Genomic DNA, 25,164 nt, shown 5'->3' with positions numbered 1-25,164 from the left:
TGCAAAACAAAATCAGTGGAAGTTGTCAAAATTTAACATTTCCCCTAAACTAATCTCGACAATCTCTGTAATTATTGATCAACTCCATCAACCATTTCTTCTTTCCCAAATCTCTTAAAACCTTAACTACATATTCATCAATCTCAAATCTAGAACCCCATCCATTATTTTTCATCAATTCATAAACCCTTCCAATTGAACGGCTGGTAATACTTTGAGGGCCAAATCGCAAAGGTCTTGTCGTAGAAGTTCTTTGTACGCTGCAATTAGATCTGTTTTGATGAGACGATTTAAGGTTTTTGAGTCTTGAGCTTCGATTTGGGAAGGGTCAGTTCTTTGAGCTCGTTTTAGAGCTTGAATAGGTTGGATTGCGACGATGCTTGATCGGCCTTTGACTATAGGGGAATTTCACTTGAGAATGAGAATGATTTGGGGAAGAAGATTGGGGAAATGATGCTACTAAGCTAGTCTCTTGATTTGAAATTAAGTGAATTAATTGGGGGGTTTTGGGTTATATTAATTTGGGTGGATTTTTTTAATAATTCGGGTGGATTTTTTAATAATTCGGGTGGGATTTTTCAAATTTTGGATAGAAATTTAACAAAGAACGAATTGACGGTTAAGATTGAAACACGTGTACCACCGTTAGTATAAAGGGTATATATGCACCAAAATTTGGACGGTAAGGGCACTAACATCCTAAAAGTATAACGAAGGGTATACACATACCATTTACGATAATTCGGGGGTATATTTGTCCTTTTTTAGCAAAAGTACTCACCAATTCCTCGTGGAGAAAAGACCTTGTATGAAGCTTCCATGGCTTCTTTATAGTTCTCTTCATCCACTGTGATCATTTTGGACTTAATTAAATCCTAAGACATTCAAGAAATAGACCAAATAAACCTTAGATGGACCAAAAGAGAACGATTAAGGATGAAATTTTAGAAGCATATAAAAAATATTTATGACCTTGAATTCCCTTTTCTCTTCCCTGGTTGAAGGAAGATTTCCACCATGAGTATTTGCCCATTCCTCTGCTATCTTAACAAGGATAACAATATATGGTGTGTGTTTATGTACAACAGCATCAGTTGTGTTCAAATCAATCGTTTCTGTGAACCTGTAAGGGATACGTATGAAATCAGCCCTTTCTTTTCTTTATCTCTTGCCTTCTTTCAATGGGGGGAAAATGTAATTGCTAACAAGGAGAAAGAACATATGGTATTTTGGTTTGGTGTATTAGACAAAATAATCATTGTATAAAATTATGTACTAATTAATCCAGCGTTTGGTTCGTGTTCTCAATTCCTGCATAGCTAATACTGTATAAGTTATGCCTCAAATACTGTATTGTTTTATACTGGGTAAATGATGGAATAACAAGATAGGTATTACTAATACCTGAATAAACATCCAGAAAGACAAAAATACCCTCAATATTAACATTTCATCTTCAAAGCCATTTCAGAAGTTCAACAACGAAGTAGAAAGTTATAAATCATCAGTTATCCTCCATTCAATATTCCTCTGATTATACACAAAGGGCATCAAAAACCCACATACAATAAATAAGTATACCGAAAAGTAAAAAGTTTTATAAAAAAATGTGATTTTCTGCAAACGACAGCCAATATTCTATATACCTACATTTCTACCAGGACCTCACGGGTGCACCAAGAGGAAATCCAGAAAAGGACACTATTTCTTAGGTGTACATAGTCCTCCTCTATACTATCAAATGCTCTCCTATTTCTCTCTCCAAATAGTCCACATAGGTTCTAGTAGAGCAACAACTCCTACCCTGTGTCTTCTCTCTCATCCTCTGAATCTCCGGTTAACCAATACTTCTCTGATCGTGCCTGGCACCACCCATTGAAGACCAAACCAATGCAGTACTAGACATTACCGGGCAATGTAAAATAGATATACTAGGGAGTACGACTACCCTTTTCTTCCAAGTTATTACCATATTCTTATCAGATCATAAATGAAGCCGCTTTTATGATCTGACAAGAATATGGTGATATCATCCACAACTTGTAAGAAAAGGATAATGTTATAGCCTCTACTCCCTAGAATATCTTTTTTCAACAGCAACGGTGTCTAGGCCAACTTGTGCATATCGGTTATTTCACCGGTTCCTTCTACCTTCCACCAGCACAACTATCAGGTAAGTTTGGTTATCAAGGCTTAGGCAGATGAAAAGAATCACCAAGTGATTTTTTGTCTTACTCTCTACTGAAATCCGAATCTTGGTCTCCGGGATTTATACCCACTTGATTGATCATTATACTACACTCTTGGGTGCCCCTACTTCCTGGCATATACTCCCCACTCCACAAAATCATCCTAAGAAACATAAGACACAAGGGTGCACATGTGTTTAAAAATAAGAGATGGTGCTAAGTGAACAGATCATTATTTATTGTAGAACTCTAACATGTCAAGCATAGAGGAAAGCACAAAGAAAAGGCTGACCTCGTAAGTTCTGGCCATGGGTTATTAAGTCGAAGATCATCTAGAAAATGATCAGGCTTCGATTCAATTACTGTATGTTCCTGCAGATAGAAGATAAATTCTGGTCAACACAGAAATGATATTATGTTTGCTGAGAGCTTTATCAACCAAACTCATCGTTAATTCTTTGCTCATTCATTGTTTCACTCTGCTCCTATCACTTGACAGTTGCTTCTCTACAAGTTAGTTCCTCACAATAAAAACGATCCTGACAAGAAATCCATCATAATGGATTGATGGGTAGTCTCTGCTCTGGACCACAGTTCTCTATCAGTACTGGATTTCAAAGTTGGATCAGTCCTAAAATAGCAAGAAAGCAGCATTAAGATTACCTTCACACTGATCCGGACAAGACCCATGAGACCATAGGAACGTGCAAATATTAAAATAATATTTGCCTCCCGACAGATTCTGTCCAATTTCACCATGGAATCTTCAACCAGCTGAAATAGAAAAGACAAAGCAAAAGACAAAATTGTCAGAAATTTCCTTGTCCTGGTATCTGCTGATAGACAATTAGCCATATTATGCATTTAAATGACCTAATGGCAAAGGAAACAGATCAGTACTTTGCTTGAATCTTTGTTCTCTTTTTTTCAGGGGGAGAAGGGGGTTGTTGTTGCTTCTACAATTAAAGACTGGATAACCTGTTACCATAATTATGCAGATACAAAAACTACTTGTTCACTTTTTCAAATCAACATGCTCCTACCTCTTTCAAAAAGGAGATGGCAACAAATATCATCACATATTTCAGAGTATCAAAAAATTGGAAAGATTGCAACTCACAAAGTACTAGTTCAGAAGTACAGATACACTCAAAATTCAACATACTACACAGTAGATAAGAAGTGTCCTGAAATGATTGTAACTCGCAAAGTCCTAGTCAAGAGGCATAATTGTCAGGACTCTTCAAAATTGGCATGCTACACAGTACAGAATTTTCCGGAAATTCTCCAGTCATAAACATAATCAGAATTCAGATAAAGCAGATTCTACTAAAATGAAACTGTAACAAAAGTTCTCTCAAAACGAACACGAAAAGAAATTAATACAGTTGGTGTGTATTATAAGACTATATGAGAGTGAGTGTGTATACATCATATAAATATAACACACACACACACACAGACATAAATATATGCAGGGAGGTAGTGTAGATCTATTAGGCTCTCTGTAAGTAGTTTCTCCCCTTCTCTCTTTTTTTGTTTTGTTCCTCTTTTGAAGGTCTCCAGCATATCCATAATGCGGAGGAATATAACATTACCAGTTTAAAAAAAAAAAAAGGTATAAAGAAGCCTTCCTGATAAAGATATATAAGTTCTAAAAAAAGTTGGGAACACAGGATCCTGCCAAAGTCAAATGTTTTTATGAGAACAAGATGATTCATGTGACCTGTGTAGCTATGACCAAGGTAAACTGAGAAAAGAATGATGGATTTGTCTCAATCAGTTCCTCAGGGCAATCTTCTATAAACTTGGCGTTAACAGCATCATTTAACTCTTGAAGGAATGTGCACACACACTTTGCCTTCGATTCGCCAACACTTGATTCATCAACTACCAGAAATAGGAGAGAAAAAATAAGTTTGCTTTCTAAAGCTGTAGATGCAAACATACAACCATATTACATACCCATGAAATTATTTCCAAGATCACCCACTTCAACCTTGGAACCATCAACAACAGTGATGCTTCCAACCCCACCAAGAACAAGATTTTTCAAAGTTTCGGAACCAGTTGGACCGCAGTTAAGTAAGCAGATACTGGCTTTCTCCAGCGCAGCTTGTCCTTGCTCACCCCATATCCTGCAAAAGAGCTTCATTATTATCTGCAATTTCACATACTTGGCTCTTTTTCACTTAGTAATCAGCTAATTAGGTTAATTGTGGGTTCCGATTAAATAAAGAGCATATCTGAGTTAAACTATTAACAAAGGGAATATCTACTCAATTTCAGATACTTTAAGGCATAATTTGACCTTTTTCAGTTCTAAATATAGAAAGGTATCATTCTTTTTGGCACTGACTAAAAAGGAAAGTCCATCGCATAAATTGGGATAGAGGGAATATCTAACTTTACGATGAGCGTGGCTGCGTGGGTAAATAAATTCAAGTCCTATAGTTAACATATGCTTAACACATCAAATGATATGTGTCTTGTGTGATATGTACATTGTATCTGCCTTATATGCCACTAAGTAGAGTCGGCAAAGGGTAAATAAAAATGGCCATCCATTCAACCAACCCATTTCAAATGGGTTGTATATGTGACATTTAAAAAATGAGCTAAATATGGGTCAACCCATATTATCCACTTAAAATATGGATAAAATGGATAAAACCTACAATTTACCAATTATCCATATCGAAAAAGAAATGTGCTACTGACTCTACCTGCTATAGCATATGCCTCTTCCTCTGGCCAACACCACCCAAGCTCCGGCCAACACTGTCCAGTCTCCGACGACTTCTCCGTAGAGTCTGTCTCTCTCTCTCTCTCCCTCTTTTTCTTTTTTCTGTTTTTCTCCTCAATCATTACCCCCTTCCTACCACTACCTCACTGAGTAATCAGGCACTATTGTTACCTACACCTCCTCATTTTTCTTCTTATTGACGTTTTAGGTTAATAGGAATTCCCCGCTCCTCTTTTATTTTTCTATTTTAATTAATTTCTGATTTAATTTTGTGTAATGTTAAATGTTGTTGCTCTCTATTACTGAGGATGATGGATAGTGGTGGTGAAGAGGTGGTTGGATTTTTATTTCTGGAGAAAGAAAAATTGGACAAATGGGGCTGGTAATTTGTGATTTTGCCCTGCTTGTTATTGATTTTGTTCATGAACTACTGTGCATGTGCTCCTTTGTCTGCTTCCCTTTCAGAGTGTACAATATTCATAATATGTAATTGTTGGTTTAGGTAGAGATGTCAATGGAAGGTAATGCGGATTCTTGCGAACAAAGTACTTCAACTTAGTTAAAACAAGGCAAAAGGAAAACTTTTGTTGTTTGAGATTCTTTTGTTAGGTTTGAGCCGGATATTTCTAGTGATGGGAAGTTTAAAGTGCAATGCACACTTTGTGAACAAGACTACATAATGGCCCCTACATCTGGAACATCAAATCTGAGGCAAATTTGTTGGTAAAGCATTCTTTGAATAAGGGAAAAGAGGTTCAAGCCAAAAAGTGAACCAATAGATCAAAAAAATTTATTGAGAGAAAATATCATTGGTCATATGAAGTGTCCATATGTATGCAATTGCTTTCAGTTTTGTAGAACATAAAGGCATCATGGACATTCATTCGTATTTAAATCCAATTGTGAGGCACATTATCAAGAAACACAGCCAAGTCAGATATCCTGAATATGTATGCAAGAGAAAAAGAACTTCTAAAAATTGAGCTTGCGATGATATCTTCTTTTTGTTATGAAGTAAGGTATTTCACTAAAAAGCATCAAGCAGATACAAACTTACAGAATAGGCAAAAGGGCTCACAGAGAGCATAAGCAAACGTTCTAAGCCCCTTTACAATCTTCAAACTAGTACTAGAAAGCTAACAAAGTCAAGAAATTATTCAGTGCTAAATACAAGGGTTAAATTAACCCAACTGCACAGCATAAGTAAACATCTAGCTTAAAGAGAGTGGTTTGGAGTTGAGATCCCATCAAAACATCTACAGTTCCTTTCAGTCCATAAACACCAAAAGATAACTCCAGGGATCATCACCCAGACTTTCTTGATGAACTTATCAACTCTCCATGTATTCCAGCTTGCGATGATATCTAGTAGAGTGTGCTTGACATCAGACATGTGGAGTTCATTAGTATCTAATAGCTGTATGTATGTAATAGCTCATTATGTGGACTTAAATTGAGTTTCTCAGAAGAGGATTTTGATTTTTTGTCATGTTCCTCCTCAACTTTCGGATGCAGTTTTAGGTCATTTATTGATTGATTTTCTATAAGAATGGGGAATCGAAAAGAAAATCTTTACCCTTACTTTAGATAGTGCTACTTGCAATAACAGTGAGGTAGATAATTTGAAAAACCATTTGTCTTTGATGCGTTCACTAGCTTGGGAGGGAAAGTTTCCTCATGCTCGTTGTGGAAATCACGTTCTTAACTTAATTGTTAAGGCGGGTTTAGAGAAGGCTGATGTAGCTATTGAGAAAACTAGAGAAGATGTTAAGTATATCAAGAATTCAGAAACAAAAAAAGTGAAATTTGTGGAGTGTGTAACCTTGGTCTACCATGTTCTAAAAAGCTATGTCAAGATATGCCTATTCGGTGGAATTCCACCAATCAAATTATTGGAAGTGTTCTTTTGTATAAGCAGGTGTATATTCATTATGACTTGGTTAATCCTGATTTTAAACATGGCCTTTTTGAAGATGAATGGAAAGGGGTTGAGCTTGTAGCTACATATTTTAGGGCATCTAATGACATTAAGACTTTTTTTCGGATGCAAGTACCCCACGGCAAATTTTGTATCTTCCTAATGTATGGAGAAGTGAAATGTTATTGGAAAAACACAAAAATAGGAAGGATTCAGTGATGAGTGAAATGGCAACTTCTATTAAGAAATATTGGGAATCATATAGTGTCAGTTATCTATAGCCATGGTCTTTGCCCCTCAATATAAACTGGATTTTGTTAAATTTTGTTTTTAAAAGCTTAATTCTGATACTATTGATGAAAAAGTGAAGGTTATTGAGGATAATTTATAATTGTTGTTCAAAGACTACTTGATACCTTCTACTACAACCTCGTTATCAGAGAAACATGTTTTGCATAATCCAATTGACAATCCAAATAACAACACTAAACATGTATCTACTAAACACAATTGACTATAAACTTACTCCAAGCTAGGTGTAACTCCAGAATATATGCAACTACTGCTTGACACAAATTTTGCACCGTCGCTGTAAGGATAAATATGTAAAAATTCACAGATGCTGCACCTATTCCTTCTCTACTAAAATATTCCACTTGGTACACACTTAAACCTGGAGGACTTCCCTCTACCCTTTTTTTTCACTAATTGTGGTGTTCTGATCAGTTTGCACGCAACTCAAAACTAATTCTACGATTACCTACTACCTCCAACACCAGCACCAAAAAAAAAAGTAACCTAATATTTTTATCTCCATTAGGATATGACCGGGAGACTACATGGTTCTCATCCTTGACTTAAAACTCAAAAGTACCTATTATTGGAACAAAATGAGCCTCAATATAGTGCATTAGATACAGAGCATGACCAGTCTAACCTCAACTAATTTAGGATTGAGTCGTAATCAACTGATATTTCTATTATATATATGATTTTGCTGCATTTTCTGATTTCTGCTATGATATTGCGATAACAGTAAGAGCTACAAGTTCAATGGTAGAGTAGTAACAGGTTTCAGAAAGTAATTGGGTAGAAAAAGAGATCATAACAAAAACCGAAAGCAAAAAAATAAAAACGTAGCATAGCCTTAAAAGTTTAGCAAACAATTCACCTGAGCTGTCGATCGTATTTGACTTTGGGTTCCGCCATTGTTGTATATGTGAGAAGACTGATAGAGAGAGTGAAGAACTTGGTACTGGGAACGCAAAACCTTGAAGGAATTGGGGGTAGGTGTTCTATATATATATAGGGAAAAGGGAAATATACTCATCAATTTTGCGATCAATAGAGTAGTACTTAATTTTTATTAAAAAAGTGATGCATATATATGAGAAATAGCTCAAAATAGTCCATTATTTTTGGGTTAAGACGTAAAGTCATCTTTAAAATTTAGCATGGAACACTAATAGTTCCTTACGTTTGCAATATTGGTGTATTTTTAGTCTTTTCCTAAATTTTTACCTATTTTTTAGGGTTAAGGGTCTGAAAAATATTCCAACTTTGGTTGAATTTGTTGTTGCGATACTAAATTTTCATGAGGACCTATTACTTCGGTGTATTTTTAGGGCCCGTTTGGCCATGCGATATGGTATCATGATATGGAATCATGAGATGAAATTGAAGGTTTGTTTGGACATGCGATATGAAATTTTTGTGTTGTATATTTTCTCATAAACATAAAAATCTCATAAGTTGTAAAACTATTAAAATAACCCCAATTGTTTATTCAATCTTATCAAATAAACAAAAAATTGTAAAATCGCATAATAAATTATTACAAAGTTATTTGTTCTTCACTTAAGTAATTGTTTCATCTAACTTTAATTTAATTGAAAAAATTGAACATAAATTGGACTTGACATGCTCATATCTCTCAACTACTCTTACAAATAACCTATAAAGTAGAAAAAAACACATACATTAGTGAGTAAATATTAACTTAGAAGTTAAATACACTAAAGATAAAAATTAACAAACATCACTGACTTCTAACTATTTACAAGAAAAATCAATAGTTAAATATTATTGAATAACGAAATTTTAAAAAGTTACCACAAGATTGAATAAAAAACGCTTCTAATAAAATTTAATCAAAAAATTTATAACTAGTCCACTTGACTAAATATTAATAACCAATTGATCAAATTTTCCCAAGTCCTCAATCAATTGGACTTGATATTCTTCAGTCATGTGAACGAACATTTTGCGAATACTAAGATTAAGAAAGTGCGGCACCGCCAATGAAAATTGTCTTTTATCAATATTATGCTTAGTCATAAGATTAAGACGTTTTTTTTATTATGAAAAATCAAAAAAGTATTACTCCCTTCGTTCTTATTTATATTCACCAAATGAATTTCTACTTTATCATTTATATTCACCAAATTTAAAGTAATAATAAATTTTATATTGGTGAGAATAATAAATTTTAAAAAGTAATGATGTGATTATAAATTTTATTTACATATGAAACAAATGGTTAGTAGATATAAATGTGGGGTTGTTTTAACAAAATATAAACTCATGGATCAATTATTGTATTAAAAAATCTCAAATCATGATATGGAATCATGGTTTTTGGAGAATATGGTATCACCTCTCATGATATGGAATCATGAGATGGAATCAGCGTAAAATCGCATGGCCAAATGCCTACTTAGTCTTTTCCTAAATTTTTACCTATTTTTTAGGGTTAATAGTCTAGGGAAGTAATAGGTCCTCATGAAAGTTTAGTATCGCAGCAACAACAAATTCGACCAAAGTTGAAATATTTTTCAGACCCTTATCCCTATTTTTTAACATTGATTTTATCCAAATTTTTATGTACAGAATGCTCAATCATTTTTTTTATATACTTGGAAGAAATAATATCTAATGGTAATTTCATTCAAATTTTACCTCCATGGCAGCAAAAACTAAATTATTTTTAAAGTAATAGTACATAAATTCACATAATTTTTTAATCAAAAACCTGAAAATATAATTAGTAATTTTAAATTTATTAATTCATCTGGGAGCTCGAAGTTTAGAGGTTGCAACGCACAAATATTTGATATACATACCACTTATCTAACTTAGTCATTTTTATGAACTACTTAATTAGTAATCATTTATAGTAAATTATGTTTAGTTGAATAATAATACTTCTAATTTATGTTATATAAAAGTTGCATTCAATATACAATCTATTTCATTATTTATTTTTACCATCTTATACATTACATAAAGTCATAAAAACAAATTGCTATAAATTTGTCAAAAATTGCACTTGATTCTTCAAAAAAGTTTTTACAATCTGCAAATTCCATTACATAGCGATAACGAGGGATGCTAATATTTTTTAAATCTTCTTAATTGTATTGGATCAATTATTATTATTGTTATTTTCAAATAAAAATGTAAATCTTTATATGGATTTATCTATCTTCTATCTATACTACCTTAAAAGCATGAACTCCCTAACTTTAATGTTAAATTACTATAATATCTCCAACTTAAGACACCCAACTCATTATATATTCTATATTTAATATTATATTTAAATACACTATATTATATTAAATGCAGACACCTTTTCACATTGATGGGTAGTGACTTTTTCGAAAGGTTATGTCTTTTTTTTATAGAGTTGTGACTTTTCGATGAGTTATGACATTTCCGAAAAATTGTGATTTTTCTGAAGGATTGTGACTTATCTGAAAAAAACATGATAAGCACATTTTCATACTATCCTTTGTTGTCTATAAATAGAGGGGGTTTCTTACACTTTTAAACTACGAATTTTGTAAGTTTTATATTCTTCTACTAAAAAAATGGAAGATTGTGAGAGTTATTGGATTATGCAATTACAATATTTTTTTGTGTGGGTAAATTAGATAGATCAATAAAAATTGATGAAAAAATGAGAATGAAATAACTCAACTTCAAACGAGAAGAGTATCGTGATAATTAATATAAACACTCATTTTCATAGCCATAAAATATACTTTTGCAGCAACTCTTCCTTGACAAGAAGTTCCATAATTTTCCATTGCACAAACTACAGGTGTTCAGAATCTGAAAAGTTTCGAACTGTTGGAGAAAAAGTATTTGATCAATAACTTGTTTGAAGAATTCAAACTACATATAATAAGTACTCTTTCATTTTCAATTTATTTGTTGTACTTTTATTTTTATTCAGTTTTATATAGAATGTTCTTTTTTCCTTAGGGGTGAGGACGCATCTTTAAAACTACAGAGTTAAAAGACATTTTTATATATTCTACATATGATCCTTAAATTAAAAGTCTTCTTTATTTTTTAAATTTAATATCAAATTAAAATTAGACCAATCTATATCTATCTTTTTTTTTTTATCTATACTACCTCAAAAGAATGAATTAATAACTTAAATGTTAAATTATTATAATACCCCCAACTTAAAACACCAAATGAAGTATATATTCTATATTTTATATTGTATTATATTTATTTATGTGTATTATATTATATTATATTAAAGGCAGACAACTTTTCACATTGAAAGGATTTTGACATTTTCGAAGAGTGATAACTTTTCTAATGAGTTGTTACCTTTTTGAAGGGTTGTGACTTTTCTATAGGGTTGCGACTTTTCCGAAGAGTTGTGACTTTTTCGAAGGGTTGCAACTTTTACAAAGAGTTATGAGTTTTGACCTTTCTGAAGGGTTGTGACTTCTTTTTTATAAGGCATCGCGAATAGTTTTTCATATAATACCCTTTGTTGGCTGTAAAAAGAGGGCCTTCATAAAATTTCTAAACTACGTTTTAGAAAAATATTATTATTATTATTATTATTATTATTATTCTTAAAAACACACAATTTAGTATATCTTCTATATTTTTTATGATAAGAAACAATATGCACATACTAATACTACACATTTTAAACTATAAATGGAGGGGTTTCCTCAACTATTTTTAAACTACTAGTTTTTTATGTTTTCTATTCTTCTCTTCTTAAAACCTCATGTTTGATTTACAAACGTTGACAATCTTAAAGTTCATTGAAATTAGAACACTCCATAACATAAATGTTAAATTAATCTAATACTCTAGATAAAACATCCAATTTAGTATATCTTCTATATTTGATATCAATATTTATTTATATTATATTATATTAAAAGTAAGAACACCTACAAAACAATAATAACAAAGTAATGCACTATGGGGAAGGGAGTAGGAAGTTTATTTAAGAGGTGTAACTAAGAGATTTTAAGAATGACTAATTTTATTTAGCAATATTCATATTATTTTAAAAATAGTGTGGTACATGGTTTGATTTTCACGTGCAACGCACGTGCGTCAAAACTAGTATTTATAAATGTATCAAATAATTAGGTAGATTCTTTTTTTTTTTTATATAAATAAACCTAACAAATATCAAATCATAAAAACTTACAGAAAATTTTAAATCTTTAAAAATCGTTAAAAATATATATAAATGGTGAATAGAATCGATAGTTATTCAATGTTATAGGTGATAATAGGTGACTATGAGCCTATGACAATACACACATAGATGATAAAAGATTGTATAAAATAGCGAAAGAATTACATGTTACCACTCTTGAAAGAAGATCGAGGAGAGAAAAAAAAAGAAAAACAATATGCTTAAGTCAAAGTAGGACTCATAAAAATTCTCTTTATCTTAAAAACAGTAAAATAGAAATAATCATTAGTGATAAGAATACTTTCTTATTGATTTTTTTTTTTGTAATTGTTTTGCTATATCATGTTCAATAAAAAAACAACATGTGCGGAAATTTCATCATTTTAATTGCGTCTTTAAGTAAGTTGATACACTCTCTATGGCAGGTGAACAGATATACGGCTTACATTTTCAAGCAATTTTAGAGAGGTTGTAGCATTTTTACAAACTTATGGTATGTAACTGTAAGAAAGCTGTCAAGTTGAGGGGTGCAAATGTTATTCTAATTAGCGGGAAAGTAAAAGATTGAGTAACAATTTTTTACTTCTTTTGTACAATTCTGTTTTCTACTTAAGAACAAAATGGACATGGACTCTGAAGACCTGAAAACTCTCGCCGCCGAGCAACGCCGGGAACTCATGGCGGCGCGTGACGTCGATCTCGACTTTGATTTCGCTTATCAACTTCAACTCCAAGAAGCTATCGATGTCTCCCTCTCTATGCAACCCTCCACTTCCACCGCTGCACCACCTACCCCCACCCTACTTCAACCCCAACCGAATTCCTCTTCAGCGAACGACGGAATTTCGAAGTTCGCCGACGTGCAATTTTCGGAAATCTTGCAACTTGAACGAGAAATCGATGATCGCAGGCTTAGCGAATTGGAATTCAGGATTATGCGTGATGACCTTCAGCGTCGAATTCATGATCATCGTGTTGCTCAAGAGATTCTTCGTATGCCGGAGGATGAGTGGCAGGATAATGGAGACAATTTTGAGCTTCCTTTTGGAGAAGGAACATCCAAAAGTGAAGATAAAGAGCTTTTTAGGGTTTATTTCAAGGGTTTAGTGGAGAATTTTCGTCCAAATGTGGTTTTTGGTGGGATTGGAGTTGCCATTTGTGATTCCAGAGATGAATTATTGTTCGAAATGAGGAAGCCGTTTTTTGGAAATGCAATGAATCGCCAGTGCATTGAGTTTAAGGCCCTTATTGAAGGTTTGAATGCTGCAATCGCCTTGGATTTGAGAAGGGTCGTTTTCTATTGTGATTACTTTCCTATATTCCAGTTTGTAAGTCCAGCTATTTCTTAATCAATTAATTTTATATGGTGTTTTAATAGTGGTATTTCATAGGTTGTTTGGTGCATAGGCTAGTTATATAGGATTTATGTTTCAAGGATTGTTACAAGGGCATTAATGATACCCGTATAGCTCATCACCTAACATTTTTTTTAGCTTTGCTGGGATCTTTTGTTTCTTTTTTGGTTTATGAAAAGATAAAGGGAGACTTTACCAATTTTACAATTGTTCATCCACATTGATTGGAAGTTGTATATAAATGATGTCAAATAGTATAGAACATCAAAGAGAGTGTCAGATAAATTCGGACAGCAGGAAGCTTCATACCATAGTGTCCAAGTGATTAGGAGCGGTAAGATATATCGGGTTTTCAGCAATTCTGTTTTGACTTCTGGGACTCTAGAAGATTAGTCACTAGAGCTCATTCCTAGCTATCTGCTGGCACACTGTTCTTCTATTAACAAAAACATATCAGGATACATCCATGATACAATGTTGGTTTTTGATCATAATGTAAATTAATACAAGTACATTTTTTATTTTCTGGAGTTGAAGAGCTAAATTTTTTTTTTTTTTTTTTTGTTTATAAATAAGAGTTGAAGGTTTATCTAACTTAAAGATAGTACAGGGTCACTTCATTATCTTCCTGGTATTGTGAGCAGAATGAGCTCACATGTGTAAGCCTACATAGATGATACATCTAAGGAGCTATGATTTCCACTAGTCAAAGGTTTCCTTCAGCAGTCATTTCTTTTAAGCTGTCCTATCTGGATAAAGGGAGAGTTTATCAATCAAATTATTTAGTTGTCTTTGTCAGTTGAATTTTTTTGTCTATCTACAATAAAGGGAAAAGGGAATGTAGACATGGTACGGTAAGTATTAGCACAAATATTGAACATCTACTACTGTTTTGTTTGGTTTTGCCGTCATATATTGAACAGCTGAATATCACTCAAGCTTTCCAAAATGCTTAATTTGCTGAAGTTATGTGTTTGGGCAACTGTAGGTTACAGGCAGATGGTCAGCCAAACAGCGGAAGGTTGCTGCTTTACTAAATCAAGTGGCTTTGCTTCGACTAAAGTTTTCATTTTGCCAGCCGTCTCTTGTGCCTCGAAATGAAATTAAGTTTGCATTTAAATTTGCAAGAGAGGCAATGACTTCTCAGGTTGAGAAAGTCGCAGAGACAGCTGCTTCAAGGAATATGTACGAAACTTGTGCTATTTGTTTTGAAGAGACTAATTTTGGTCAGATTTTCTCGGTTGATGATTGTAGACACCGTTATTGTGTCTCCTGTATGAAACAACATGTTGAAGTGAAGCTGCTTCATGGTATAGTGCCTAAGTGTCCTCATGCAGAGTGCAATTCAGATTTGAAACTGGATAGCTGCAGTAACATTTTGACACCAAAGTTAATTGATATTATGAAGCAACGTATCAAGGAAGCTTCTATCCCTGTAACTGAAAAAGTTTACTGCCCTTACCCGAAGTGCTCGGCACTAATGTCAAAATCTGAAGTTTTAGAATATACTAAGGGTTCCTTTTTGGGAGCTGAAAGACTTGGAATCAGTAAATGTACAAAATGCAATGGCCTGTTTTGTGTCAATTGCAAAGTTCCTTGGCACTACAATATCGCGTGCGATGAGTACAGAAAGAGAAATCCTAATCCTCCGGAAGATCTTAAGTTGAAAACCCTGGCAGAAACGAATTTGTGGCGCCAATGTGTAAAGTGCAACCACATGATTGAACTTGCAGCAGGGTGCTACCACATAACTTGCAGGTAAAGACAAGGGTGTTCAAGTTCCATTTGTTTGACTCAAACATGAAATAAGTTGACTCACAAATTTTGGAATCACGTCAGTCAAATAAGTGTCTTTTTCCTTGATGCAATTTGTATGTCCTGTAAATATATCTATGCTGTCTAAACTATTCTTTGCTTTGATATGACCTTACTGTCATACAAGATATATAACTATTTGCTATAATCTCCATGAAAGTTAGACTGGATCAAGTGAACACTATTGAGCCATATGCTCCCCCCCCACCCCACCCCCAAAAAAAATAAAAATAAAAAATAAAAACTGATTAGGAAAACAACAACTTGTTTATGATGTTGGACATTTCTGTTGGACCAAACTATATATATGCATTATTCTACATGTACCTTGCTGATACTTTTGGGCCACATTTTGATTGCTCTTTTATTTTGTCATTTTACCCTCTATTGATGTATTGTTTCTTCCTTAACATGACACTTTTTGCACTCAAGGCCTCATCTACAAAAGAGTTTGTTATTGTACACTTAAAAAAATATTCCTACTAGCTATTGTTGCACTCCGATTGCTTGTTCCATTTCAGACATTGTTTCAGGCTTTCAGCTATATTAGTAGGTTTTTTTAACTGAGGTGCCTGTTCTGGCCTTACACTTGTGTTTCTTTTCTGTCCCCCCCTCTCTCCCCTCCTTTCCTGTCTGTGGAGCGGTTGAGTTATAGGTTATCCAGGCTGGTTCAATATCCCCTGGACATAGTGTTAAGTATTTTAGTAAATATGCTTATCAGAAAAAGTATTTCAGTGAATATATTTGTGTAACATTTTACTAGAAGTTTACTCTCCAAGTTCAGTAAGGAGGTACATATTTCCAACGTAAAGAAATTGTGGGTCTGTGCTCTTTGCGGATAATGGGAGAATGGCATTGCTTGTGTAAGCCTTGGTTCTTATACATAATACTGATGCCATGATATCAGTTGACCTTGCAAGAAGTATTTCTGCGTTTTTTTTTTTGTATAACAATTCTGGCCAGTATGTCTCGATAATTTTATGGTGGTGATCACTTTCCAACTAAAACTTGTATGTTTGAGTTAGTCCTTCACTTTCTGCTTTAGTTGATCATATCAGTACCCACGGCCCACAGATAATTAACCTTGGTTAATTCTGCTGTATATTGGGAGCCATGTATAGGAGGGTCCATAAATTAATGCATATGAGTTTACTTTTGCTGCTAACAGTAAGAATTTTGGAATGTGCTTTAGTGCTAGGAGGATAAACAACACTCGGATGGGTTAGCAGGAGTGACTCTATTGTCTTCTTAATTTTTTGCTTTTATATTTGTGTGTAATAGAACCCAAAGATGAACTAGTGATCTGTTGTCTTGAGATGTTTCGTTCTTCCTCAATTGTGGTCGTACGTGATACCTACTGGGCCTAAACTTTTCTCTTTACCTCTGTTGATTACAATTGTGTTGTACTGTATCGTATGTACATATTACACTAACAACATTTTTACCTGTATGTTCAGATGTGGGTATGAATTTTGTTATACATGTGGAGCACCGTGGATGGACAAGAAAGCAACTTGCTCCTGTAAGCTTTGGGATGAGGACAACATTTTAGATGACGATAACGATGATGATGACGATGACAATGACGATGATGATTATGAAACTGATTATGAAACCGATTATGATGATTACTACTTCTGAATGTTATAGTGGCAGCCTTAGTGCTATGGTTCATCATCATTCTTTATATTGGAACTCGACTATCTGGAATACTTGGCCAATTTTGGGAATTTACTGGATAAATTAGCACTTTTTGTGGTATTATGTGACTCTTGTCTTGGTCACTTCATCAGTAAACATTGCCTCCTTTTTTGTTGTATATATATCTGTGTTGTAGCCCAGGCTAATTGTGTTTAGAAAGCCAAACCATCCTTTCGATGATAAAAGACAGATTATCCGTTGTTTTTTAAGTACAAAAATTGCTTATTCAACGTCTTTCCTGTTTATTTCCCAGAATTGTGAGTTGTGACCCCTTAACAAAAATGAATCTATCATATGATGCTTGTTGCACCTTAGGTCTGTGGGGCTGTTGTTATGCTCCGCAGTCTAGGGGGTGTTTATCGGTTGGTTTGGTCCAGTTTTATATATTATTAGTTGTCGATTTGTTAACGTGCTAAATCGATTTGATAGTGAGAAATTGAAGCAAAATGAAGACATCACTCGCTTAGTGGTACTACAGGAAAGCAAAGCAAGAGAGTTTTAGTGGAATAGATACAAGGTTGTTTCTATTTTTTTTATTTTTTTTTTTAACAATGGTCAGTAGGAACATTTAAATAAGTTTGACATTTCGATATATAACGATTTATACACTTCATTCATTTTAACACAATCCTACTTAAATAAAAAGCTAGATTAGACTAGTTTTGAAGGCAAAATCTAATTTATCAGTTCGACTCCTAAGATTACAATCAACCAAATAATTTATAAGTAACTTAAACATACAACTTGCAAAAAATTGAACATCACCTTCGCTCGATGAAAATTGTATTCAAGGCGGTCACCGCGACACTTCCCAATGAAACGTGCCCTTGGGGCCAGAGGCTCCTACTGCGAGTCGGCAAGCAAATGACAGGCGCATACGTTGATTCTAGCCGGATTCTGACTTAGAGGCGTTCGGTCATAGTCGAGCACATAATAGCTTCGGGCCATTACTTGCACATCGAAAATAAATAAAAATATTAAGATTAAAATTACTATTCAATCCCATGCTACTAAAAAAAAAGTTGAAAAAAGGAAAAAAAAAAAAGAAGAAAAAAGAAGGGTAAAAGTTAAAATTATTAAATTAAAATTCGGAGAATAGGGGAAGCCCTTTGTATCTCATCACATTCACACCATATCAAACAGACAGCCGAAAAGATTACGAAGAGAGAAGAGAAAAGAGATCGAAAATGAGCGGAACAGTGAAGAAGATCGCCGATGTGACATTCAAGGCCGGCCGGACTATTGATTGGGAAGGAATGGCGAAGCTTCTTGTCACCGATGAAGCTCGCAAGGAGTTTTCTAATCTCCGTCGTGCTTTCGATGATGTCAACTCACAACTCCAAACCAAGTTCAGCCAGGTATCTCTCTATTTTTTCTCTCGTTTCGGATTATGTACTGATTGCCTTTTTATGTAGATCTAGGGTTTCATTGCTGGATCTATGATTTAGGTTATTCGTTTTGTTCGAGTTCCGTATCTAATATCAGGTGTGCAAGTTTACTACATGAACTATTACCAATTATCAATTGTTGTTCACTTTTCCTATCTGAAGTATCACCGTCTTTTAGGAATAATTGATAGTTGAGGTGTGTTTAGATAAATAGTTGGTGATAATTTAGGCAGGAAACTAAGGAACTCGAACACCTGATAGGTAAACTCGAAAAATCGGGACACTTTAGGTGTGCGTTTGACTTTTCTTTAAAAAAAAAAAAAAACAATTTAGTGTCATTGATGGATTGTTTTGGTGATTGACATCTGCTAGCAGTTGTTTTAGTTTGATTGGAGAATTGTCTGTCAGTGTAGGGATTAGTGTGAGCTTTGTAGAACTTTTGGTTTAGAGAACTGTTATTGGACATTCAATGATATATTAGCTGGAAGAGAGTGGAATGTGTACAAAGGATTGAATTGTGGCCCTAACTAGTTCAGGATTGAGGCTTACTTGATTGATTGAAACTCTAATGTTTTTATGCTCATTTATGACTAAATTTTTATATGGCTGGAAGAGAGTGGAATGTGTACAAAGGATTGTATTGTGGCCCTACCTAGTTTGGGATTGAGGCATACTTGATTGATTGATTCTATCAATAGCTTGGTCATTTTAGGCAATATATTCTCGTGCGAGCTATGGAATTGTGTTGGTTGAAGGATTAAATCTGACTGCTCGAATTGATTGTAGTATCATTTAGAATGTTCTTGTTGCCATACTTAGTTTCTAACTAAGCATTGGAAACTTGGCGGCATGATTTGAGTTTGGTGTTTGTTGATCATTGTTCTGTATCGTTACACTTCTGAGATCCAATCCTTCCTAATGTGTTTAATTTATTGTACTTGGATAAATTTAGAGGCTCTAACGCATAAGGGATCTTCACTTCTTAATCATGCAGGAGCCTGAACCCATAAACTGGGAATATTACAGGAAAGGAATTGGTTCTCGCTTGGTAGACATGTACAAAGAAGCCTATGAAAGTATGTGGAACATCAGGTTTCTTTTTGCGTTTACAATCTTTGCTTTACTATGTGTCCTGTAGTCTCTTCGGTGATAGCATCCAGCATTATAAGAGTTCAATCAAGATATTGACCATAAATTTCTTTTTAGCTCACTCTAGTGAAGACAAGCACAGGATTTCTTGCTCCTAATCTTTGTTCCTTTGTGTTTTTATGGAAAATAATCAAATCATTGTTGCTAAAAGAAAATGTTTAACTCTTCTAGCATATTTTCCAAACACTTATCCTAAAATTCTTGTTGAAGGACTTTAGTGTAGCAATTACTGAGTGCATGGTCATCACTAATACTGCTAAGGATGAAGTGTTTCTGGAATGAGTTGTTTGTGCAACTTCTTTTGTCAGACAAGATATCATTTTCCATTTTCTTTACGTAATGAAGATTATTAAGAATGACATGTGCTTGTTTGGTTATATTTGTTGTTTGATGTGGTGCATAATTCGGAGAATATTACTATCTAGTATTGGAGTAGTTTTTTAATAAGCTCTATGGATATTATTTACTGCTTGCCTGACCCTGTCATGTGTCATGTTAAATTACTGGAGGTTCCAGAGTGAGGACTTTCTTGAGTTTTTAATTAAAAGTTAAATATTCTTGCTGGTAGCAAGTTGGGGCGAATGTGTGTTTGAGCTTCCACAGTAGAGAAGCTGAGAACGTTTAGAGCAATGAAGGTTAAGTGAGGTGCCTGAACTTGATGGATCCAGTTCTGCCATAATTTATCTGAAAATAGAACTGTTCCTGGGAACTAACTGGTAATTAATAAGTGAAAAAAAGAATTAGCCACTCAAGGAATTCTTGTTACATAAAAGTTAAGTGACAAACTCACAACACCAAGTATACTCTTGAGATCTAAACATGGCCTAAGGTCCAGGTTTTTCACTTTGGTTTGCTTGGCTATGAAAGATTTTATCTTTTCTTTTACTCAGGCTCAAGTATGTGAAAGACTTAATATCTTTGTGTAGCTGTCATGTCCACCAGATGCACTAAGTTTTGGATAGCTTGACACAGCTGTGAGAAAACCTGGATTTTGTCTGTCAGCATGAGGGTAATAAACTTGGGGTTCATTTGGTACGGGGATAAGAGATAACTAATCCGGGATAAATTTTAGGATGAGTTTATCCCATTGTTTGGTTGGGATATCATCGCGGGATTGTAGTGTTATTTTTATCCCACATTGAGGGTGGGATAACAATCTTGAGATAACTTGTTCACCAACCAAACGAGCCCTTAGAAGATTATGCCTTAAGTAGCTCCGGGTGAGGGGGAGTTAAAGTAAAGTCTGAACTTGAGGTCTTGCATAAAATCCTAAAGAACTAAAGAGTGTGAAGTATCTTCGTGGACAGTTCTGATGAATTATTTGTTTTGTTTAAAATTGTCTCTTTTTTATGCTTACAATTATGTTTTGGACCCAAAGAAATGAGACATCCCCTCTCCAACTGCTAGGCCATGTATACAAACATTTCATACTAGAAAACTTAGTCTTAACTTTGTTATAAGGTGAATGAGCCACGAACAATAGCCGGTATAACCAACATCAGCTGCAACTTTCCTATCAAAACTAATGGTATGCGCTCTAAAATTCTTGCTTTACATCTGGTTTGCTGATCACTGACCAGGTTTACAAAATATTGTTACTCCTTTTTCTTTTTTCTTTGAACTGCTCGTTGAGTGAAATTTCATGGTGTTTGACAAGGGACTCGATCCATTGCGATTTTTTAGTCTCAGAATTTTCACGAAATGCCATAGATCCTGTTTGAAATACACATGTCCTCTAGCGTAATAAGACCCTTAGATTTTCCCTTATTTCAGTGACACAGGGAAAAACAATTTCAATTTATACTCTGCTCCTCCCTATCAGTCTTCTTGGCTTCTTGTTAATCTATTCTCCAATTGTTCCACAACACCATTTTGGATACATAACTTCCTATCTTTATTTGGATGTGGTAACATGGTGGCTTGAAGTTGGAGGTGGAGGGTGCTTTCTACTTGACCTCTACCCTCTTTCATCTGAAATTTTTCTTGTAATCTTTTACCAAAATGACCCACCAATGAATATATGCCCAGCCAATCCATCCTAATTTGGGTGAGTAAGGTGAGTTATATTTTCATGGGTTAAATTTCCCTTACCTGTCTCCTGTCAATTTTCTTTGCAGTCAGTTGAAATTTTCTCTTGTTTGAACACTAGACAGTGTTGTTATTATGTATTACCTTCTATCACTGTTGGATCTATGGAGGTCATGCCTATTGCCTAATATTGTTTGGAAGATGCAATTACAATCATCTAAAGTTGGTGATTCAACTTATATTTATTATGTTTCTTGTTCAAACTAATGTATCCTATCTTGAGTTAGTGGTTTTAATAATGTTGTCTTGCAGGCATTGAGATCCCCAAGTTTGAGGACACAGTTACTCCTCAATACAAACCCAAGTTTGATGCTTTGGTAAGGGAAATCATGTTACTACTCCCCTCCCTGATAGTTTGGTTTTGTAATTTCTTTTCTGTTTTCTAATTATTGTATCTCTGTTGATATACTAGTGGAATAGTTAGTTGTATGATTGACTTCGTTCTAAAATAGCGGTGAGTAAGAAAGAACAAAATGCACCCACTGTTAAGGGGGGTAAGTCTTCATGGACACAGTTGCTAGGCACCTGTTCTGGTGGGGAGATAGCAGGTGCCTTGTAGAATAGTCGAAGTGCACCAAGTTAAGCCAAGATACCACTATTATAAAAAAAGGTTGTAAGATAAGAGTCCTATCAATTGAACAATACTGAGAACTGAACCCTTACTTTTGTGCTAATTTGAATTCACCATTGTTATAGAAAGTTGTAAGATAGAGTCCTATCAATTGAACAATACTCTGAACTGAATACTTTTGTGCTAATTTGATTCTCTCTAAGATGAGTAGACTGTAGTCAGCCACATACAGAGGCATTCAACTGCCCCTAAATGGAACAAAAGGCAAAGTAGGTTTAAGGTATTTAACAAAGTGATAACAACTCATCCTACAAGAATCATCTTGTGAATTACATGTTTCAAATGTAAAAATTTTTATTGGTTGTCATCAGATTTCGTACTTGCAACAGGATCTATGTTTGTGCCCACTTATGTTGTGTGCATGTTCTAAAAGTGTTGATGCTAAATTGAAATTTCATGTTTCAAAAATATAGAAGTTTCATGTTCCAGTAATTGTTTAATGAAATTATTTGGACAAAACTGTAGTTGGTGGAACTGAAAGAAGCTGAGAAGCAATCTCTCAAGGAGTCTGAAAGATTAGAAAAGGAAGTTGCCGAGGTCCAAGAGTTGAAGGTGATGCAGAGTTACCCCTTCATTTCCTTTATATCCAGTAAAACACATCAATTTAATTTTTCTCTTCCTCAATATGCATATTCAAGTGTAGCTCTGTTTTGATTTACAGAAAAAACTCAGTACCATGACAGCAGAAGAATACTTTGCGAAGCATCCCGAGTTAAAGAAGAAATTTGATGATGAAATTCGAAATGACTACTGGGGCTACTAATTGGCTCCATGAGCAGTTTTCTGGATCCTCCCGTGGGGTTGGATTCTGTGAGTTCATCTGTTATTTAGGAATAAAAGGAAAGAAACAATTGTTTTTTCATTTCATTTGCTGGGGTATTTTAAAGAATGTGGACTGCTACAATGCACTTTGGCTCTGGTTGGAGACAAAAGATGTCTGGAGTGGCCAAGTTTATCATAATTCCATTACTGAAGAAATCTAGAATTCTTCGATACTGAAATGCTCACCATTCAGTGTGTATTCAAGTCTTTTTTCTGACCGCGATTTCTCAACATTTTTGTGGAATTTTATTTTGTGGTCTTTGTTGATGGCAGTCTCTATTTTCCAATTTCTGGCTTGATTGTCTCAAAAGGTTATTTTTTTAGTAGAGAATTTGCCAAAAGATGAAATAACCTTTTGATAGGATTGCAATATGTTAGTAAATGACAGTAGGGTTCACTAGTAGACCCAGTATTTGCCTAATATATAAATGCTTTTAGTATATTTTATTATTTATTTTACGAATACAAAAAGATAAGTAAGAAATCTACTTTAAGGAGTAAAATATTCTTCTTCTTTTTTTAAAAATAATAATAAATGACTGTATATATCATGCTCAAATTTGAAATAACGAAATTTTAAATTAAGGACGAAATGATGAAGGAAATAATCGGTTCTAATTGACCAACTTATCAAATCTTTTTGCTTCAAAGGTGGAAATGGACCTTTCTTAGTATTCGTAGCCCACACTTCGAATTGAAGCTCCCTTTTAATTTAGGTTGGGATGTTGAATTCTTAGCTCTACACTTAGCAAGTCAACTTAGTTTCCGTTAAAAAAATTAGGATAATTTTAATAGCCAACAAGTTTCTACATTCATAAGGCATGTACCACGAAAAGGGCATACATATATAAAGGTATAATTAATTCTTCTATTTTTTTTTCAAACTTCAAATAGCTAGGGCCTAGGATGACTCATCAAAGTAATCATCTTAGCTTAGGATAGAGACTATACTACATTTATTTTTTGGCCAAACCATACTAGTACAACTTCTCCCCTATATGAGGACAAGGCTTACCATTTTATCATGTCTAGAATTAATGAGTGACATTAGTAAGTCATGTTTTTTCCTTTTGATTTTTTTTTTAGAAAATTTGTTTCTTAAAAAACATTTTTAGTGACTGAATTTACTTTCTCATACAAAAATATTTTTTTGCTACCAAATTCATGTGATGAGTGTAAAATTACAAAATTTTGTTGAAGAATTCATATGCGATGGAGAAAAAAGGATGGTTGGTTTTCTTATATTGTCTTGATACATTTCTTGTCTCATGAAATAATATTTGGAGATTGAGGTAGATTCAAAATTTATAACTTACTTTATATAGTATCAAAGCAGAGCTTGCCCAATTATTGTTATCAATATTGAGCTTCATAATAAATTATCTACTTTTCAGATATTTAATCTTAAGAATAAGGTGGAATATTGAATTTTCTGATGTGGGACGAAAAAAGGATTAGATAGTCTTTTAATATACATAAATTAACTTTCGAAATTGAGTTAGATTCATGATTCATGATTCATTTATTCACGGTTTCTTTTTCTTCTTCTTTTTAAAAGACTTCTCATTCGATATTTAGTATCTGCATTGAAGCTCGATTATATATGAAGTCACACTACGTAGGATTTCATTCGAAAGGAAGTGCTTCCTACCAAGAGTTGTTCTATATTTTAGAGTTTAAATCCAAAACATTTGATTAAAAAAAAAAATCACATCTACTGCACCACATTCTTTCGTAATCTTTTTCATCATTCTTTTACTTCACATGATTGGTGTGAAAGTATTTATTGGTATATCAAAATGAGTTATGAGATTTAATGTAATGGTTATTTACAGTCTGTGTTTGGCATCACTTATGCTGGACCACTACTCCACCTAATATAATTCATT

At 33.9% G+C, this 25,164-nt stretch overlaps 3 protein-coding genes across 5 annotated transcripts in view; 2 read left to right on the top strand and 1 right to left on the bottom strand.

Moving 5' to 3' along the window:
* LOC102602774 (NEDD8-activating enzyme E1 regulatory subunit-like) overlaps nt 1–8,161 on the bottom strand; it is a 15,064-nt gene extending 6,903 nt beyond the window's left edge. For all 3 annotated transcript variants that reach the window (XM_006340329.2, XM_006340330.2, XM_006340331.1), the window contains exons 1-7: nt 8,025–8,161; nt 4,155–4,327; nt 3,916–4,079; nt 2,853–2,963; nt 2,482–2,561; nt 973–1,123; nt 782–875 (exon numbers count right to left, since the gene is read on the bottom strand). In XM_006340329.2, coding sequence (XP_006340391.1) covers nt 782–875; nt 973–1,123; nt 2,482–2,561; nt 2,853–2,963; nt 3,916–4,079; nt 4,155–4,327; nt 8,025–8,062 — 811 coding nt within the window. In that variant the 5' untranslated portion in view covers nt 8,063–8,161. The remainder of the gene's footprint in view (nt 1–781; nt 876–972; nt 1,124–2,481; nt 2,562–2,852; nt 2,964–3,915; nt 4,080–4,154; nt 4,328–8,024) is intronic.
* Nucleotides 8,162–12,898: 4,737 nt separating this feature from the next.
* LOC102603567 (uncharacterized) lies at nt 12,899–17,449 on the top strand. The gene is made up of 3 exons (XM_006340332.2): nt 12,899–13,654; nt 14,670–15,439; nt 16,954–17,449. Exons 1-3 carry the CDS (start codon nt 12,947–12,949, stop codon nt 17,135–17,137), a joined length of 1,662 nt encoding a protein of 553 aa, XP_006340394.1. The 5' UTR covers nt 12,899–12,946; the 3' UTR covers nt 17,138–17,449.
* Nucleotides 17,450–18,294: 845 nt separating this feature from the next.
* On the top strand, nt 18,295–23,542 carry LOC102603904 (ATP synthase subunit d, mitochondrial-like). Its single transcript, XM_006340333.2, has 5 exons — nt 18,295–18,555; nt 19,580–19,661; nt 22,075–22,139; nt 22,919–23,005; nt 23,115–23,542. The coding sequence occupies exons 1-5, from the start codon at nt 18,385–18,387 to the stop codon at nt 23,214–23,216; spliced, it is 507 nt and encodes a 168-aa protein (XP_006340395.1). The 5' UTR covers nt 18,295–18,384; the 3' UTR covers nt 23,217–23,542.
* The last annotated feature ends 1,622 nt before the right edge of the window (nt 23,543–25,164 follow it).

Source organism: Solanum tuberosum, unplaced genomic scaffold (assembly GCF_000226075.1).
Source record: "Solanum tuberosum cultivar DM 1-3 516 R44 unplaced genomic scaffold, SolTub_3.0 scf00017, whole genome shotgun sequence".
NCBI classification, from domain to species: Eukaryota; Viridiplantae; Streptophyta; class Magnoliopsida; order Solanales; family Solanaceae; genus Solanum; species Solanum tuberosum.
The sequence above is the reverse complement of the archived record's forward strand: the minus strand, read 5'-3'. Positions and strand labels throughout refer to the sequence as shown.

Excerpts from the sequence above, each read along its gene's own strand:
- LOC102603567 (XM_006340332.2), top strand. The coding sequence starts at position 12,947 with ATGGACATGGACTCTGAAGACCTGAAAACTCTCGCCGCCGAGCAACGC. Across the intron at positions 13,655-14,669 it reads ACTTTCCTATATTCCAGTTT|GTTACAGGCAGATGGTCAGC; the intron begins GTAAGTCCAGCT and ends GGGCAACTGTAG. Across the intron at positions 15,440-16,953 it reads TGCTACCACATAACTTGCAG|ATGTGGGTATGAATTTTGTT; the intron begins GTAAAGACAAGG and ends CTGTATGTTCAG.
- LOC102603904 (XM_006340333.2), top strand. The coding sequence starts at position 18,385 with ATGAGCGGAACAGTGAAGAAGATCGCCGATGTGACATTCAAGGCCGGC. Across the intron at positions 18,556-19,579 it reads TCCAAACCAAGTTCAGCCAG|GAGCCTGAACCCATAAACTG; the intron begins GTATCTCTCTAT and ends TTAATCATGCAG. Across the intron at positions 19,662-22,074 it reads GTACAAAGAAGCCTATGAAA|GCATTGAGATCCCCAAGTTT; the intron begins GTATGTGGAACA and ends GTTGTCTTGCAG.